The 19,709-nt window shown below is 39.3% G+C and overlaps 1 protein-coding gene across 1 annotated transcript in view; it reads left to right on the top strand.

Annotated features, from left to right (window-relative positions):
* Positions 1–19,709, top strand: part of XYLT1 (xylosyltransferase 1) — a 326,870-nt gene that overhangs the window by 238,705 nt on the left and 68,456 nt on the right. The window contains exon 5 of the mRNA XM_027839087.1: positions 17,164–17,244. Coding sequence (XP_027694888.1) covers positions 17,164–17,244 — 81 coding nt within the window. The remainder of the gene's footprint in view (positions 1–17,163; positions 17,245–19,709) is intronic.

The following is a 19,709-nucleotide window of genomic DNA, read 5'->3' as shown; positions in this document are numbered from 1 at the left end:
AAATAAGTCTTATAAAAAAATATGCATGGCCAAGCAATACAATTTCCCTCATTAGTTGTATCCCAGAATGTACTTCTCATTCTGCATCCTGAATCTATCACCTCTCTCTCTCATAAGGTGGGTAGCATGCTTTATCCTTGGTTCACCAAAATTGTGGCTGGTCATTGCATTAATCAAAGCTCTCAAGTCTATTGGAGTTGTTTGTCATTCAAATGTTGTGGTTATTGAATAATTTATTTTCCTGGTTCTACTTACTTCACTCTGCATTATTTCATATGAGTCTTCCCAGATTTCTCTGAAAACCATCCTTTATGTAATTCCATATGGCACAATAGAGGGACATCCAGTTTGAAATGTCAAATAGACAATTAATTGGTAACGTGTAGGAATGTTGGTTGTTCTATAGTTCTAGTTTTCTGTAGCACGATAAGATTTACAAAGTTCTTTCCTTACAACGAGAGGTAATTGTGAGGTTCAAGAATTACTATCCTCATTTTTCATATGAAGTAATTGAGGCTCAAAAAGATACTATGATTCATCCAAGGTCACATAGGTAGCAAGTGTCATGGCCAGGGATTTGAATACAGATCTCTTTACTCCAAGTCCCATATCCTTCAGTATTCTTTCCATATTTCTAGTTAAATCATATTTTTATTGATGTTTAGCCATTTTTCAGTGACATCTGACTCTTAATTTCCTTTTCCTGCTCATTTTACAGATGAGGAAACTAAGGCAAACAACCGGGGTCACACAGCTAGTAAGTGTACCAGATATTAAATTTTTTAATTGGAAAGAAGTTTCTTTGAAAAGGAAAAATTCTACTAAAAGAGGCAAGAGTTTGAGAATGGGTTTCCAATTATTTCAGAAGCCACATGCATTTCACGATTCTGCAGCATTTTTATTGACAACAAAATAAATCCAGTGAAGGAAGACCCAGAATGAACTTCATCTGCTTCTTTTCACACTTGACTTCCTATTGTGTGAATAAAGCATGGTCTGCCCTGTAGGTTTCCAAAAACCCAGTGCATATATTCTTGGTCCAAACTGTCTCCATCCCAACCATCTCCCTCCCCACCCCCCAGCCATAAGATATTTTAAAATCTGAAACACTTTAGAAATGTTTTGGTGTGTGTGTGTGTGTGTGTGTTTTAAGCAGAAACTACTTAAATGGGTCATTTGTCTTGTAAGGATTTCATTGTTTCTATTTGCCTCCCTATTTTGTCATGCTCTGTTCAATATGTAAGCATGATCCAGAATGGAATATACTTTAAACCTTTCCCTCCCTTCTACACTCACCCCACCCCTACAATCCACCTATTCCTATCTTGCAGATTTTATTCTTTTATTTTTTCTTTTCTGCCCCACCAAATCTCAACTAGAACTTGTTTCCATGTGAAATCTAGTTAGATCTATTTCAAGTACCTGAAAATGGGAAATTCCTTTCTCTTTCATCCTGTTCCCCATGTAGGCTTTGGTCCAATGGTGTTAAGGTTGCCCTTTGGACCAATATTTGCATCATTTCTTCTGCCTGAATTTCTATGGTTTATTCCAGAGATTGTTCACTTTGTTCCTTTCTTTACTCATCTGCTGTACCTCTGAACCTCCTTTAATATGGCTATTAGTTAAGAATAACTAGATAAGCAAAGGGATGAAAATACATCCAGGTCACTACCCCCTCCCAAATAATCCATTTGAAAAATATAGATTAAAAGTTGATTCTCCCTCTCTTTTTTTGGAGAGATTGGGCATCATAAACACAGGACATTCTATGTAGTCATATTATGTTGATGTACCAGTTTTGATTAACAACTCTTTTTCACTTTTTTTCCTTTGTTACAAATGATGTTTCACCATTGAGGGTGGAAGTGAAAAGATGTATCCAGAAATGATAGTAACATATAAGCAAAAGGTAGCAATAAATATTTTTTTCAGCCAAAGACAAGGTTTATTAAAGATCTGCCATATTAGTCAGACTCTTGAGGATTCTGAGTGTGAGGCATTGGCTAGATTCTAAGAATCTGAGCATTGGCTAGATTTTAAGAACCTGAGCCTCTTAATGGAGACAAGATGGACCGTATATACAGAAGACTATGGGAGGGATCCAGGAATGGCCAAGTAGTTTGGGGTAACTGGAGGAGGGGTCTAAGGAAGGTCTGAATGGGAACAGCCAGTAAGCTGGGATGAACAGAAGTCCTGGGACCTGGACCACATGGCCAGGATTAAAGGTGGAAAATGGCCAGGGACCATAGGGAGGTAAGACAATGGAGGGGAGATTGGGTGTAGCCACGATGAAAGGCCAGTTGATGGGATTATAGCCTCAGGCAAATGTCAGAGATTTGGCCTTGTGGGAAAGTCCTGGGTTTTTCCTTTTTGGGGTCTAGATCCCATCCTCATCATTCCCCCCTCAAACAAATGGGACCCAAATTCTTTTGGGGTGAGAGGCGAAGATCTCGGCTTCTGAAACTACTTCCTGCTGGCAAGAGGTGTAGAGTTTTTCCTGCCTCAAGGGGGTCCCAAAGACGAAGTTGGCTGAAACTGAGCACAGGCTGCATGCAGGGAACAATGAGGAGACATTGGCTGGTACCTGCTGTTTGCTACCAACTGTAGGTGAATGGCCTATAGTCTGGAAGACACAAATCTGAGAGAAAAGACTGCAGGGCCCAGCTATGACAAGATGAAACATTTTTAGCTCTGTTTGGATTCAGATAATTCAGTTTTCCAAACATACATTATCAAATTCCCCTCACAGCCAGACTCAGGAGTAGCCAGGTGGGTAACATTCCCTTTCAAAGGAACATAATGGGGAAACTGAGCCAAGAGGATCCCATCTTAGACTGAGGCTAAAATTGTCCTTTCAGCTTTTCCCAATGTTGACTTCCCACCAGTATCACATTCTCTGAGTAACTTGTGGCATTTCTCTCAGATGGTAGGTTATTGATTATCAATGGATTATGATCCATCAGACAACTCGAAATAAAATCCTATGAGTTTTTACCTCCCACAACAAGTTTCACTAATCACAGCTTAGGAAAAACTTTTCCAGGATTTACATCTCAAATTTAAATTTGTCCTGGTGTAAAAAGCCAATTGTTAAAGATTTCTGTACACTGGCAAATTCTCAGCAAGCCATAACCCAAACAAGCTTTTCAGTTAGTTTACACATTAAAACAAAAACAGTAGCAGTAACCAAATTATGAAAAGTTGCTTGAGATAACTGATACAAAACGTTCACCAATTTTAAACTTGAAACAAACCCATTATAAATCAGGTGACTTCAGTTTTGTTAAATGGATTTCCAAATTACTTTACACAGAGAATCAACATCTCATCATTAACAGTTAAAACTACAACTTTAAGAAGAGCATGCTTACCTAAGTTTGAAGGCTATCCTTGAGCAGGATGTGCTGAACCTGGTTGATACTTCCAGGCAAAGGTTGCCTTAGGGCCCAAAGCCATTGCTAGGGGGCCCATGCTGTAGCTGGAGCACCTCCCACATCCTTCCTTTGGCAGGTGGGGGAAGGTAAAATCATAGGTGAGGGGTAAGGGGGAAACTCTCTTCTCTTATGAGAGGGGTTAACCCTCTTGACTCAAGGGAAGAGAGTGGAAGAAAAGGGTGTAAGATATTTTTAGCTGTTCTAACTTTTCCCTGTAACTTCTATGAAGGAGGATTCAGGTGTGTAGAGGGAAGGGAGTAAGTAAGGCTCAGGGAACCAAAAAGCAACTGCAGTTTTCCCCAATTCTTTAGCACTGAGAGAATTAACATAATTGGTTATACACTTCTGGATAGGGCGTCTGTCCTTGTCCTTTGTGCTGTGGAAGGTGTATCGAGGTCCATGGTCTCAAATCGACTCAGTGAACCGAGAGCCTGAGAGAGTCAGGCCGAGTGCAAGACAGCCTCATAACTGTCTTCCTGAAAAGCACCTCCAAGCCTTGGTGCTTGGAGAGCTACCTCAACTGCAGAGCAAGAAAGGAGGGGAGAGGGGAGGCTAATATACCTTCCAGTCTTGGCTGGAGAAGAACTTGGGGTTAGGCAGTTTCCCCATATAGGCCACCAAAATGATGAGGTTTAGGGATTCAGCGGTGCTGGGACCCCAAGATCACAACACTCAGGTCCTGCCTGAAAGAACTCGACCCAAGCCTTCTTTCAGCCAAAGACAAGGTTTATTAAAGATCTGCCATATTAGCCAGACTCTCGAGAAATCTGAGAGTCTGTGAGATATTGGCTAGAGTCTAAGAATCTGAGCATTGGCTAGATTTTAAAAACCTGAACCCCAATAAATATTTTAAAAAAGAGAGAGAGACAGAGAAAGAAAGACACAGAGAGAGACAGACAGACAGACAGACCTTGAAAAATTTGACATTAGCTGTGGAAACACCCATAGTGCTTCACGTCTGCAAAGAATGGAAGGAGAGGGCTTCTCATGTCTTTATATTTGGGTCTCATAATTTCATGTCATTAAGTTTCACATTGTTGAGGCATGGATTGAGGGTTCACTGGCCAGAGTCTTTGCTCTGAATCACAGCTAGGTCTCCTTTTCTTGGCTTTCCTCCTTTCCTCCTTGACCTAATCAAGTGCCTTCCTCTTTTTGCAAGGTAGAAGGCTAGAGGAGAGAGGGTGAGAAGGGTGTTTCTGGAAGAGTCTATAGCATAGGGAATCCCTGACATAAGACTGGGTGAAAGGCTTTCACCTCCCCTCTCCTTCCTGAAGTAATGTGGGGGCTGGTTGGGGAGGAGCATATCAGGCACATATTTCATTTATTGTGGGGGGAGAGTAGTTAAAAAGTTAAATGGTTCTAGGGAAAGTAAATAACTTGTTAACTTGTCTGGTGATCAAAAGTCATCATAATTTCTTTTTTAAAGATGTGGAGATGAAATAGACCCGAGAGGTCATCCAGTTCAACCCCCTTATTTCATAGATGAGTAAACAGACCCAGAGAGGTGAGGCATTTTGCCTGCTTACTCACACAGGTAGTTAGAGTCTAGGATTTTTGGACTCAGGTTGAGTACCCTTTCCACTGCACTAACTCCACATCCAACTTTCTTTCCAATAAAGTATTTTGTGTTTCTCTGGCAACAAGAATTGCTTAAATATTCAGCTAAAAGATAGTAGGAACTAGAAAAACTGGGAACCACTTCTCTACATAAGGCACTCAGAGGCATTAGGAAACACACACACACAGGGAACCTGAATGCCCCAGGCATCCCAAAGTGTACTGGTTTAGTTTCTAAAGAGATCGCCCAACTCCCCAAACTTGAATTGAAGTGTATAGGGGAGGGGCATTTCTCCCCAATGCAGCAGTTGCTACACTTGGCAGGGCAGAGGCCATAAGAACACTGAGTTAGGCTGAAGTCCTGTTCTCCTGAAAAGTTTCTATAGAAGAGTAATCATCATGATTACATATGAGGTCTAGGAAATGCAATGGTTATTTTCTGATCATCTTCTGGGTACCATGCAGTGTGGTCCAATGGAAAGACCACTGGCTCTGGAGTCATAGGAGCAAGATTCAGGACCCATCTCTTATTCTCACTACAGATATGGCCTTGTGAAACTCATTACCCTTCCTAGGCGTCTATTTTCTCATTTGTAAAATGGGAAGGGGGTTAGAGTAGAAAGGTGTCTTCCAGCTCTAGATCAGCCAACAAACATTTATTTAGTGCTTGTTATTATAGACCACATCCTGCTCCCTGGCTAAGAAAATTCTCCACAAGAATCCTGTCTCTCAACTCCATCTCTGAGTTAGGTCAGTGTGTTGTTATTTAGTATTTTCAACTGCATTCAACTCTTTGTGACCCCATTTGGAGTTTCTTGGCAAAGATACTGGAGTGGTTTGTCATTTCCTTCTCCAGCTCATTTTAAAATGAAGCAAACAGGGTTAAGTGACTTTCCCAGGGTCGCACAACTAGTAAGTGTCTGAGACCAAATTTGAATAATGGAAGATATCTTCCTGACTCCCTCCCTCGCACTCTATCCACTGGGCCACCTAGCTGCCCTGGGTCAGTGTAGTAGTGCTAAACTTAGAATCAGGAAGACCTGAGTTCAAGTCCCATCTCAGATATTTACAAGTCATTAAACTTTCTGTGCCTTGGTTTCCTCATCTGTAAAATAAGAGAATTGAATTTAATGCCTTCTAAGTTTCCTTCCAGTTCTAAATCCTATGATGCTCCAAATCCCTTTTGCTCTTAATCAATAAACATTTAAGACCTACAATGTGCTTGGCACTGTGATAGACATATAGTGATACAAGGACAAAATTGAGACTGTCCCTTCCTTCAAGAAGCTTACGTTCTACTGAATGGATAAACAGATAAGTAAATAGATTACATATACAAGAGAAATAATGCAGTAATTTGAGGAGGGAAGGATGACTAAAAATCAAAAGTACTCCAACTTTTTTCTTGGTGTATTTCTAAGGCTACCAGGGCCATATTGCACTGTTTGATATCTTCCCCCCCCCCCCCACCCCCACTCACCTCAGCTGTTGGAGCCAAGTAATGTAATGTCAGCCCTGGCTGAAGATCCTTTCGCTATTAGGAGACAGATGGGCACCAGCTGGAACTTCCTCGGGCACAATGAGACATGATAGCCATGTCCCCCCTCTGCCTCCCACATGAGCTTGGCACAGTTTCTCATTTCAGCCCATTTCAGTTTCCCTCTACACTCTAGGGCCTTGGCTTACAGCCAGGAGTGTCTTGTATAATTGGGAAATAGTTAAGACCCTATGGGAAACTAGATATTATGATAAGGTCTGTGCTACGGATTGGAATGGTCTCATAAGTGACCCATGTGAAGCATCCATCCTCATTTTCATGAGTGTGGCATCATTTCCCAGTACCTTCTCTAGTTCCCCTTATTTCTGCAGGATTTTTCCTCCAGATGTTCACAGGTCTGGAATGAATGCCCAAAGGCTACACTGCAATGTATCAGACACATGAGACTGTGACCCCATGGATGATGAGGCTCATTGAAAAGCAATTGGGTTTTTGTTTGTTTGTTTTCCCAAAGGAGCAAATGTTAATGTGTATCTCTTCATTCTAATCTTACCCATATATGGTGCTTATCACAGAAAGTAAAGGGAACCCATAAATGGGGAAACCTGCCTTTCATCTATCACGTTGTGTTCCACTGTGGTGGAAGAGAATCAAAATGTCATCACTGTGTTGGGGTCAAGGTACAGTGTGGGTGACTGTGGCCAATCACACTAATATGAGCTCAGAAGGCTCTACCACAAGTCGGATGCAAATAGTCCATATGAACATTTGGAGTGGAATGAATTGTAGATTTTGGGAAAGAAGAGAGGCTCTATAGCAGAGCATGTCAAAGGTCCAATATTTTGGTTTAGCTCAACTTCCCCCAACCTAATTATGCCAGATTGCACAATTTCACCTTAGCTCTTCTGGCTCCATAATCACCAGATGCCCATTTTTAGCTCTGAGGTATCCTATGTGTTCCCATCCTGAATGATTATATTCTGGACTGTAAGAGATCTGGTCCTACCTGTTCCAATATTGGGGAATTTCAATCCAAGGCCCCAGAGTAGCCACCAGGCAGCCCTAGAATGAGCCAGCATGCCAAGCCATTCTCAGTACTTATTATAGGCATATTGATGAACCAAGATACTCCTGGATGTCTGGGACCAGGGTGTTTTTGTTTGTTTAATGCTTTATTCCTTGTGAAACTAGCTGCCTTATGGTTATGGGGGCTCTGGGAGCTGAACTCGGCCTTGTCATTTTGGCCATAACTATAATAGAGACAAACAACTACTTAGCACCTCTACCAAGCTCATGTTCAGCCAGCAGCCCTACCTCATTTGACTGGAATGCAGTTAACTTTTCACTGTGCAGTATTTTGACCAGCCTGGGTATCTGGGACCAATTCAGCATTTGGGCTTCAGCCCAGTCTTTACTGTGACTCTGCCTCCTCAGAGTTGTTAAAGGAGACCAGGGCTTGAGTCAGGTCTGCTTCTCACTCATAGGATTTTGGGAAAGTTGCTCCACTTTTTTGAGTCTCTTTTTACTTGTTTATAACTTTTCTGGGTCTCTTTTTACTTGTTTGTAAAATAAAGAGGATTATGCTACATAGTTTATCTTTGCTGTTCCAAATTGAATAATTCTATAACTAGTTTGCCAGTCTCTTTCTTTGCATCTGCCAGTCCGCCATCCAGGACACAGCTTGATTTTGTAAGGGGGAAGAAAGCAAAACATTATACCAGGAACGAATGAGGAGACCTTGATTCTAGTCCCAAATTGCTTAATTTCTCTGGGGAAGTGTATTCAGCTATAAAGTGTAGACATGTAATTCCTCTCCTAACTAATAATAATCACTGATATTTTTATAACCCTTTTAACACTTCTCAATCTGGGCTTCCTAGCTATCCTTTGAAGTAGATACTATCAATATTTTAGTACCCTTTTTACAGATGAGGAAATTGAATGTCAGAGAAAAGTGATATTTGCTCATAGTAACAGTGTCAGAGCTAGGATTCAAACCTTGATTTTCCTGACTGCATCTGTGTCCACATACCATGATATCACTACCTACTTAACTCCGGAGGTTGTCATGATGGTCAAATGAAATACTATCAGGTATGGCACTTTAGGGAGATATAAAACATATTAGAGATACAGGCACTTAATGTCAGTGTTGTTATTAAGCAATCATTCAACAAGCTTTTTTTTTAAGTACCTACTATGTGCCATGTGCTGTGGAAGGCAACAGCAAAGATGGAAAAGTCCCTGTCCTCAAGGAGTTTTCCCCTTTTTTTCTGGGGAGGGGGAAGGAGAGACAAAGAACATGTATTAAATAAGTCTACATAATATATAAAAAGTAAATGCATCAACTTCTACTTCTGGGAGCCAAGATGTTGGAGTAAGAAGTAAGTCGCTCTCACTCTCACTTATTCACATGTGAAATCCCAGAAAATATCCTCCCAGGAAAAACTCTGTGACAACTGAGCCAGCCAAAAGACCTGGGGCAGCAGTCTTGTAGCCCAGGAAGCTTGGAGGCTTAACACGAAAGTCTCCTCTTGCTCTGAGAGAGGGGGAGCAATATAGGATGGGAAGTGTCCCAGCAAGTCAGTGGCAAGCTCCACCTCAGCATACCAGGGGGAGATCCTGAGCCCCAGGGTGGTGGAACAGGCAAGTGCCACCACCAGGATCCCCAAGTACCTCAGTACAGGCAGGGGAATCAGTAGACCAGCTTGGAAAACCACCACATGTGATAGCCTTCTCCAGCAGCCAAATCTCCTGGTACCTCAGCACAATTCAAGGAAGCATAGCTTCAGGAGTCAAAGCTCCAGGCTGACATACATCCTCCAGCAGTGAAACATTTGAGTACAAGGCCCAGGAGAGCAGGAGCCAAATAAAGGAGTGCAAGGCCCAGGTGAGCAGGCATCCCCCAGGGACCAGATTTCCCACACCCACCCCAAGAGCTCCAGTGTTGCTGACCCCAGCCCAACATCAGGTAAGCTGCCAGAACCTGACAGCCTCTAATTGCCAGCATCTGAGGCCCCAGCACACAAAACCAATGACCAGGTCCTAGGTTTCCAGCACAAAAAGCTTGGATCAGAGCTTCTTGGACTCCAGCAGGAGACCTCAACTTCATTAAAAGTCAGAAAATAGGCAAACACCATGAGCAAAAAGCAGAAATGGACATTAATCATAGATTCTTATTATGGGGACAGGGAAGATCATAGCATAAATTGAGAAGAGGACAACATTGTTGATATGCTCACATCAGAAACCTCAAAGGGGAATATGAACTGGTCTTAAACCCAAAAAGCCTTCTTGGAAGAGCTCAAGAAGGATTTTAAAAATCAAATAAGAGAGATAGAAGAAAAATTGGGAAACAAATGAGAGGCATGCAAGAGAGAGTCAATAGCTTGGAAAAGGAAGGACAAAAATTAACCGTAGAAAACAATTCTTTAAAAATACAGTTTGCCAAATGGAAAAAAAAAGTACACTGAAGAAAATGAGTCCCTAAAAATAAAACTGCCCAAATGGAAAAAAGTACACTGAAGAAAACAACTCTTTCAAAAGTAGAATTGGCCAAATGGAAAAGGAGGCAAAAAACTCACTGAAGAGAAGAACTTCTTAAAAAAATAAAATGGGCCAAATGGAAAAGGAGGTACAAAATCTAAAAGAAGAAAGCAATTCATCAAAAATTAGAATTGGACAAGTGGAAACTAATGATTTTATGAGAGTTTAAAAATCAGTCAAACAAAATCAAAAGAATGAAAAAATAGAAGACAACGTGAAACATCTCATTGGAAAAACAACTGACCTGGAAAATGGATCCAGGAGATACAATTTAAAAATTATTGGTTTACTTGAAAAGCATGAAGAATAAAAGAGCCTGCACAGTATCTTTCAGGAAATCATCAAGGAAAACTGCCCTGAGGGCCTAGAACCAGAGGGTAAAATAGTCGTCCACAGAATCCACCAATCACTGCCTGAAAGAGATCCCAAATTGAAAATGCCAAGGAATATTGTAGCCAGATTTCAAAATTACCAGGTCAAAGAGAAAATACTGCAACCAGTCAGAAAGAAACAATTTAAATAGCATGGAACCACAGTCAGGATTATGCAGGACATTGCAGCCTCTGCATTAAAAGATTGGAGGGTGTGAAATATGATATTCCATAAGCAAAGGACTTTGGATTACAAACAGGGATCAACTACCCAGCAAATTGAGCATAATCTTTCAGGGGAGGAGATAGACACTCAACATAATAGGGGACTTCCTAACCTTCTTGAAGAAAAGACCAGAGCTCAACAGAAAATTTGATCTTCAAATACAAGACTCAAGAGAGGCATAAAAAGGTAAACAGGAAAGGGGGGAAAAACAACAACATGTTATTAATAAAAGCAGATTGTTTACATCCTTACAAGGAAAGGTGACACTTGTAACTCTTGAGAACTGTATTGTTATTATGACATTTAAAAGGGGTATACATAGACAGAGGGAGTGGGTATAAGTTGACTTTGATGTGATGATAAAAAATCTAATTAACTGGTGAAAAGGAATTGTACTGGGAGAAAAGGAAAGGAGGAGGGAGACAATGGTAAATTACATCACATGAAAAGGCACAAAAACCTATACCATAGAGGGAAAGAATAGAGGGAGAGGAGCATTGTTTGAACCTTACTCTCATCAGATTTGGTTCAAAGAGGGAATAACATAATCAGTTAGGTATAGAAATCTAACTTACCCTATAGGAAGTAAGAGGTTAAAGGGAAAAGAAAAGGGAGGGGGTGAATAGAAGTGAGGGAAGTAGTAAGAGTAAAGGGGAAGAAAAGAGAGGGAACTAATAGAAGGGAGGGCAGACTGAGGGATGCAGTGGTGTAAAACAAAATTCTAGTAAGGAGGGAAAGGGAGAAAGGGAAGAGAAAAGCATAAAGGGGGGCGGGAATAGGATGGAGAGAAAGACACAGATAGCAATCATAACTATGAATGTGAATGGGATCTCCCATAAAATGGATGCTGATAGCAGAGTGGACTCAAAACCATAATCCTACAATATGTGGTTTACAAGAAAAACATTTGAAATAGAGGGATACACACAGAATAAAGATAAAAAGCTGGAGCTGAAGTAAAAACTAAAGCAGGGGTAGCAATTCTTATCTCAGACAAAGCCAAAGCAAAAATAGATCTAATTAAAAGAGATAAGGAAGGAAACTATACCCTGCTAAAAGGTACCATAGACAATTAAGTGATATCATTACTAAACATATATGCACCAAGTGGTATAGCATTCAGAGTTTTAGAGGAGAAGTTCAGGGAGTTAACAGGAAGAAATGGATAACAAAACTATACTAGTGGGGGATCACAGTTTCCCCCTCTCAGAACTAGATAAGTCTAACTACAAAATAAGCAAGAAAGAAGTTAAGGAGATGAATAGAATTTTAGAAAAGTTCAATATGGTTGAACTCTGGAGAAAACTGAATGGAGATAGAAAGGAATATGTCTTTTTCTTGGTGGTACATGACACCTAACAAAAATTGAGCCCTACAAGGGCATAAAAATGTCACAATGCAATGCATAAAGGCAGAAATCTTAAATGCACTCTTTTCAGATCATAATACAACAAAAATTACATGTCATAAAGGGACATGGAAAGATATACTAAAAATTGTTGGAAACTAAATAATCTAATCTTAAAGAATGAGTAGATCAAACAACAAATCAATAACTTCATCCAAGAAAATGACAATAATGAGACAACATAGAAAAACTTATAAGAGGCAGTGAAAGGAGTTCTTAGGGGATGTTTTATATCTCTCAATGCTTACATGAATAAAATAAAGAAAGAAGAGATCAATGAATTGAGCATGCAACTAAAAACGCTAGAAAAAGAACAAATTAAAAGTCCCCAATTAAATACTAAATTAGAAATTCTGAAAAAGGAGAGATTAATAAAATTGAAATTAAGAAAACTATTGAACTAATAAATAAAACTAAGAGCTAGTTTTATGAAAAAAAAAAACAAAATAGGTAAACCTTTGGTTAATTTGATAAAAAAAAAAAAAGAACAGAACCAAATTACCAGCATCAAAAATGAAAAGGGTGAATTCACCATCAATGAAGAAGAAATCAAAACAATAATTAAGAGAAATTTTGCCCAACTGTATGCCAATAAATTTGAAAATCTTAGTGAAATGGATAAATATTTACAAAAATATAAATTGCCCAGCTTCAGGGAAGAGGAAATAAAATACTTAAATAACCCCATTTCAGAAAAAGAAATTGAATAAGCCATCAATGAACTCCCTAAGAAAAAATCTCCATGGCCACATGGATTTACAAGTGAATTCTATCAAACATTTAAAAAGCAATTAATTCTAATACTACCTAAACTATTTGAGAAAATAGGTGGAGTCCTACCACATTTGTTTTATGATATGAATATGTTGCTGATACCTAAACCAGGAAAAGTCAAAACAGAGAAAGAAATTTATAGACCAATTTCCCTAATGAGTATAAATGCAAAAATTTTAAATAAAATATTAGTAAAGAGATTACAGCAACTAATCTCAAAGATAATACACTATGACCAGGTAGGATTTATACCAGGAATACAGGGCTGGTTCAATATTAGGAAAACTAACAGCATAAATGACCATATCAACAACAAAACTAATAAAAATCATATGATTATCTTAATAGATGCAGAAAAAGCATTTCACAAAATACAACATCCATTTCTATTAAAAACACTAGAGAGCATAGAGTCTTCCTTAAAATGAGAGGTGACATTTATCTACCTAAAACCATCAGCAAGCATTATATGTAATGGGAATAAGCTAGAAACATTTCCGATAAGATTGGGGGTGAAACAAGAATATCCATTATCACCACTGTTATTCAACATTGTACTAGAAATGTCAGGTTTAGCAATAGGAGAAGAAAAAGAAATTGAAGGAATTAGAAAAGACAAAGAAGAAACAAAGCTATCACTCTTTGCAGATGATATGATGGTATACTTAGAGAATCAAGTAAAAAATTACTTGCAATGGTAAACAAATTTAGCAAAAGTGCAGGATATAAAATAAACCAACATAAATTATCAGCATTTATATATTATCATAAAACCCAACAGGAAGACATAGAGAAATTCCATTTAAAGTTAATTTAAACATTATAAAGTATTTGAGAGTCTACCTGCCAAAATAAACTCAGAAACTATATGAACACAATTATAAAACACCTTTCATACAAATAAAGTCAAATCTAAATAATTGTAAAAATATCAGTTGATTAGGCAAGACCAATATAATAAAAATGACAATTGTATCTAAATTAATTGACTTATTCAGTGCCATAGCAATCAAACTACTAAAAAATTATTTTATAGAGCTAGAAAAAACAATACCTAAATATGCCTAGAAGAACAAAAGGTCCAAAACATCAACGGAACTAATGAAAAGAAATCCAAGGGATGGTGGCCTATCTGTACCAGATCTTAAATTGTATTATAAAGTAGCAATCATTGAAACTAATTGATACTGACTAAGAAATAGAGTAGTGGATCAGTGGAATAGGTTAGGTACATAAGACTCAATAGTCAATGACAATAGTAATCTACTATTTGATAAATCTAAAAACTCTTGCTTCTAGGGTATGCACTCACTATTTAACAAAAACTGCTGGGAAAACTGGAAAATAATATGGCAGAAACTAGGCATAGACCAACATCTTACTCCCTATACCAAGATAAAGTCAAAATGGATACATGATTTAGCTATAAAGACCGATGCTATAAGCAAACTAAGAGAGCAAGGAATAGTTTGCCTATTAGCTCTATGGAGAAGGGAAGAATTTATGACCAAACAAAAGACAGAGAACATTATGAAATACAAAATGGATGACTTTGATTACATTGAATTAAAAAGGTTTTGCACAAACAAAGCCAATGCAGCCAAGATTAGGAGGAAATTTTTACAGCTAGTGCTTCTGATAAAGGCCTCATTTCTCAAATATTTAAAAAACTGAGTTGAATTGATAAGAATACAAGTCATTCCCCAATTGATAAATGGTCAAAGGATATGAACAAGCAGTTTTCAGAGGAAGAAATTAAAGCTGTCTATAGTTACATGAAAAAAATGCTCTAAATCACTATTGATTAGAGAAATACAAATCAAAACAACTCTGAGGTGCCACATCACACCTATCAGATTGGCTAACATAACAAAAAGGGACAATGATAAATGTTGGAGAACATGTGAGAAAATTGGAACACTAATGCATTGTTGGTGGAGTTGTGACCTGATACAACCATTCTAGAGAGCAATTTGGAACTATGCCCAAAGAGCCATAAAAATGTTCATACCCTTTGACCCAGCAATAGCACTTCTAGGGCTGTATCCCAAAGAGATCATAAATGGACCTATATGTACAATAATATTTATAGCAACTCTTTTCATGTTGGCAAAGAATTGGAAATTGAGAGGATGCCCATGAATTGGGGAATGACTGAAAAAGTTGTGATATATAAATGTAATGGAATACTATTGTGCTGTAAGAAATGATGAGCTACAAAATTTCAGAAAAACCTGGAAAGACCTATATGAACTGATGTTGAGTGAAATGAGCAGAACAAAGAGAACATTATACACAGTAGTAGCCACATTGTGTAATGACTGACCTTAATAGACCTCACTTTTCTCAGCAATGCAAGGATCTAAGACAAGTCCAAGAAACTCATGATGGGAAATGCTATTCAAATCCAGAAAAAGAACCATGGAGTCTGAATGCACATGGAAGCATACTATTTGCTCTCCTTTTCTTTTGTTGTTTTGTTTTGTTTCTTCTTTCTCATGGTTCCTCCCATTAGTTCTAGTTCTTCTGTACATCTTGACTAATGTGAAAATATGTTTAATGTGAATGTATAAGTAGATCCTATGTCAGATTACACAATGTCTTGGGAAGGGGGAAAGAGAAGGAGGGAGAGGAATTTAAAACTCCAAATGTTATTGAAGTGAATGTTGAAAGCTAAAAATAAATAAATTATTAAAAATAAATAAATGCAACATTGTCGAAGACCATTAGGAGCTTGAGGGAATCATAGAAAACTTCATGTACAAGGTGGTGTTTGAGCTGAGTCTTGAAGGAAGTAAGGAATTCTAAGACTCAAAAACATGAGGAGGGAAGACATTTCTGGCATGGAGATGGGAGGTGGAGTGCCATGTGTGAGGAACAGCGTAAAACACCAATTTGGCTGGATTACAGAGTGTAAGAAAAAAGTATTGTTTAATAGTTTTGGAAAGGTATATTGAAGATAGGTTGAGGAAGATTTAAAATTCTGGAGTGCTGTTCATTCAGTCAGTCATATCCAACTCTTTGTGACCCCATGGACCATTGAATCCCAGCTCTTCTATCCTCCACTGTCAGCTGAAGTCTGTCCAAGCTCATGTAAAAAATGTTGTGGTTCAGTAACATCCAACTTTGTGACTCCATACAGGGTTTTCTTGGCAAATTTATACTGGAGTCATTTGCCATTTCCTTCTTCAGTAAAGTGAGGCAAACAGGGGTTAAGTGACTTGCCCAGGTTCACACAGCTAGTGAGTTTCTGAGGTGAGATTTGAACTCAGGTCTTCCCAACTCCAGGCCCAGCACTCTATGCACTGAGTCACTTAACTGCCTCCAAAATTCTGGAGTAGTTTATATTAAAGGCTTTGGTGTCTATTAGGAAGATCAGAAAAATAAATGCATAATGGTTCCATCTCTTGTTCCTGTTATGTTTCTGTGATGCTGCCCTGCCTTTCTCCAGTTGTGTTGTGACTCAATTACCCTACTTGAAGAGAACGTGGTAAATATTGACCTGCCTTATTCTAAGCTCTGTATACTGTCTCTCTTCTGAAAACCTTATGGCATTTAAGAGCAGAGAGTTGGTTTTCCAAGAAGGAGTTGTGGATGTTAGGAAGAAATACAATTAGCTGTCAGACTATCTGCCTGATTTTCATTATTACAGTGTCCTTTCTGGATACCCAGCTTGTTACTGTCTCTGCCTGGAGATAGAGTGAATGTGTTTGCCTAATGCCAGAGGCTAGAGCAACTAAACAGCCAGTTCTATTTCTGGCTCTAGGTGGACCAACCATCCATGCAACTGGCCAAAGGAAATGGTTCGAAATCTGGCACTGAGTTCCAGAGGTGGGGCATGAGTTGGGCATGTTGCTAATACAACCACTTCCTTTTATAGACAAATAAACTGAGGACTGGGAAGATGAAATGGAGCACAACGGTGGGGAGCTCTAGGGAATTCTGAGATGGACATCCATCCTTTTGTTTTCATAAAACTTTGGGGAGTTAGAAAAGTACTGGGTCAGAGTTGCTCATTGAGGATAAATTTACACAGCTCGTGGGAAATTTAGTTTTTGTCTCCCTCATTAGAATGTAAACCCCTTGAGGTCAGGGACCATATTTTTACCCTTTTTTGTGTCCCCAGTACTTGGGTCTTAGAGGCTATGAAAACTCTTCAGGCTACTGATCATCCAAGTTATCTTACTGTTTCCTTAGGAAACACTCTAAATTCCACTTTGCCTTTTACTAGCTATGGATCAGGAAACCTATCTTGACCCATAAGTTACCATTTCTTCTTTTATCAAAAGAAATTAGACCTCAAGTTCCTTGGAGGTTATTGACTTTTTTTTTCCGGTTTGTTTCCACAGAACGAACGATCAGTTGGTGGCATTTCTCTCTCGATACCGGGACATGAACTTCTTGAAATCACATGGCAGAGACAATGCAAGGTACCCTCTTTTTATCTTAAACTTTTGTAAAAACCAACTGGATTCTATGAACAGCCACTCTGTTCTCTCCTTGTTTGCCTTAGGTCTTGAAATGAGAATATGCCGCGTGAATCATACAGTACTATTACCCTAAACCAGATTCAGCTCACCCTTTAATGCCATTTATAGATTTGCTCTGTCTTGCCTACAAACTAAATTGTTAAAGTTTAAAAGTGGCTATGGAATTTTTGAAGACTGCATGTAAGTGTTGATTATTGTAACACCCAGAAGACTCTACCTACTCAGTCATAGAGAAAGTCTGCCATAGTGAGTAGAGTCCTGGCCTAGAAGCCAAGAAGATTTGGTTCAGGTTCTGTCTCAGACACATGTTGGCCCTGTGACCTTGGGCAAACCACTTGACCTCTTAGTATCCAAAGTGCTGGCCTATATTGATGAAAGAACTTCCCTCATCTCTAGGTTCCCTATATCAATGAAATCATAGGTTCAGTTGTTATTCCTATCTCATAACCTATCCCATGTTGAAATCTATCTCAGTGAAGTTCCCACACTAGTAATGCCTCTTACTGACAAAATGATAAAGCCTTCAGTATTCATATAATCTTGGACAGAGTTAAGTGATGATGGGGCTCATCATTACAGAGAGATGAGAATGGGATGGTGTTAATAAGAAAAGGCTTCCTGGAAGTGATGAGTTACCTGGATTTGTATAGACACTGAATGTTATTCCTATAACCCTTAATGAAGAGTGAGGGGCCCCATGCATCCCCATTAGAAAAGCATCTCCAGTAGAAAAGCACCATACCTTGCTCCAGGCTAGATTCAATCTGTGCTGGAATGATCATTTAAAGCAGATCTATGTGCATAGTAATTGGATTGGGCCTGGCACCACAATATTACTATGTGGCAAAACATAGGCGACTTCTTGAGGTGTGAGCATATCCTATACAGATGACTGGCGGGCCATGCTCTAGTTGGCAGAGTCAGCTCACCAATGGGGCTGAACTAGAACTAGACATAGGGAAGTCTGTAGCAAAGAGGACGTCTCACCTTTCTATTTTTCCCAGGGCAGTGATCAGCCTTAAACCCCAGAGCCCTCTTACTGAAATATTTAATGAATCCTGGCACTTGAACATAAAGCAAGGCTTAAGTTGCCAGTGTCAGCTGGGACTCAGATAATTTAGATCAATTATGCACACTAATTCAGCATTAATTTAATAGTGAAATGTGCTAATATGCCACTTGTCTGCTCCTCAGAGTAATGTTCTCTTCTTTATTAGCCAAAACAGTGCCTGCTGCATATATGCCACAGCTCTTCTCCCATCTAACACAACTCAAGAATCTGGCCTTCTCTGTTCCAGCCCAGAGACACAGTCTTCCTCATTTGTGACCTTTGCCAGAAGGGTGATGGCTCCTGATTCTTCTAAGCTGTCAGGAGAGTCCCTGGAAGGAATATTGGGATCCAGAAGTGACCAGGGCAAACAGTTAGAGCAGGGCCAGCCCTTAGACATGATTACTTACATGACAGAATCTCTCTATATCCTGTCTGATAACTGACCTCTCTTAGAGTTCCAGGGTTGTCCTCTGCATTCACACCCACTGATCTTATACTTCCCCTTTTCCATCCCAACCACACATATCCCTTTACCCACAGCTTTTCACAACCATGCCCAGAAATACCTTTTCCCCATCCCATCTTCTCTTTTTGAAGTTTCCCTCTTATATATTTTAGGAATAACATTTCTGAAGCTACCAGGGTCATTACTTCTCTTAGGTAATACACATCAATCCTCACAGAGACCTGGAGGCAGTGGCCCACCATTATATGAGGAAATAAGAAAGTCTAAATAGGTATTTGTAGGCCAAGTAGAGTGATATCCCATTGGGCTAATGGAAGGAGGCATTTTTAAGGTAGAGGCCCTCATGAGGCCATATGAGTCACCTTCCATAATATAGCTCCTGGTTCTAGTCCCAGCTCTTCAGGTTGCTAACTGTGTAACCTTGGACAAGCCACAGTATCTACAAATGCTTTCTGACTTGACTTCTCTCTGGCAATTACTTTTCTGTAAAGGTGGAGACATACATACATATACATATATACTTGCATACATATGTATACACATACACACAAGCATGTACATAGGTAGACAGATACGCATTCAGAAACTTTTTCTGTTTTGTCGTTTCAGTTGTGTCTGACTCTTTGTGACTCCATTTGGGATTTTTTAACAGAGATAGTGTAGTGGCTTGCCATTTCCTTCTTCATCTCATTTTACAGATGAAGAAACTGAGACAAACAGGGTGAAGTGACTTGTCCAAGAACACACAGCTAGGAAGTATCTAAGGCCAGATTTGAACTTGTGAAGATGAGCCTTCCTGACTCCAAGCCTGGCACTCTTATCCACTGTGCTACCTAGTTCACACACACACACACACACACACACACACACACACACACACACACACAC

This window comes from Vombatus ursinus, unplaced genomic scaffold (genome assembly GCF_900497805.2).
Source record: "Vombatus ursinus unplaced genomic scaffold, bare-nosed wombat genome assembly UNPS02014832.1, whole genome shotgun sequence".
Lineage (NCBI taxonomy): Eukaryota > Metazoa > Chordata > Mammalia > Diprotodontia > Vombatidae > Vombatus > Vombatus ursinus.
This window is presented reverse-complemented; position numbering and strand designations above follow the sequence as displayed.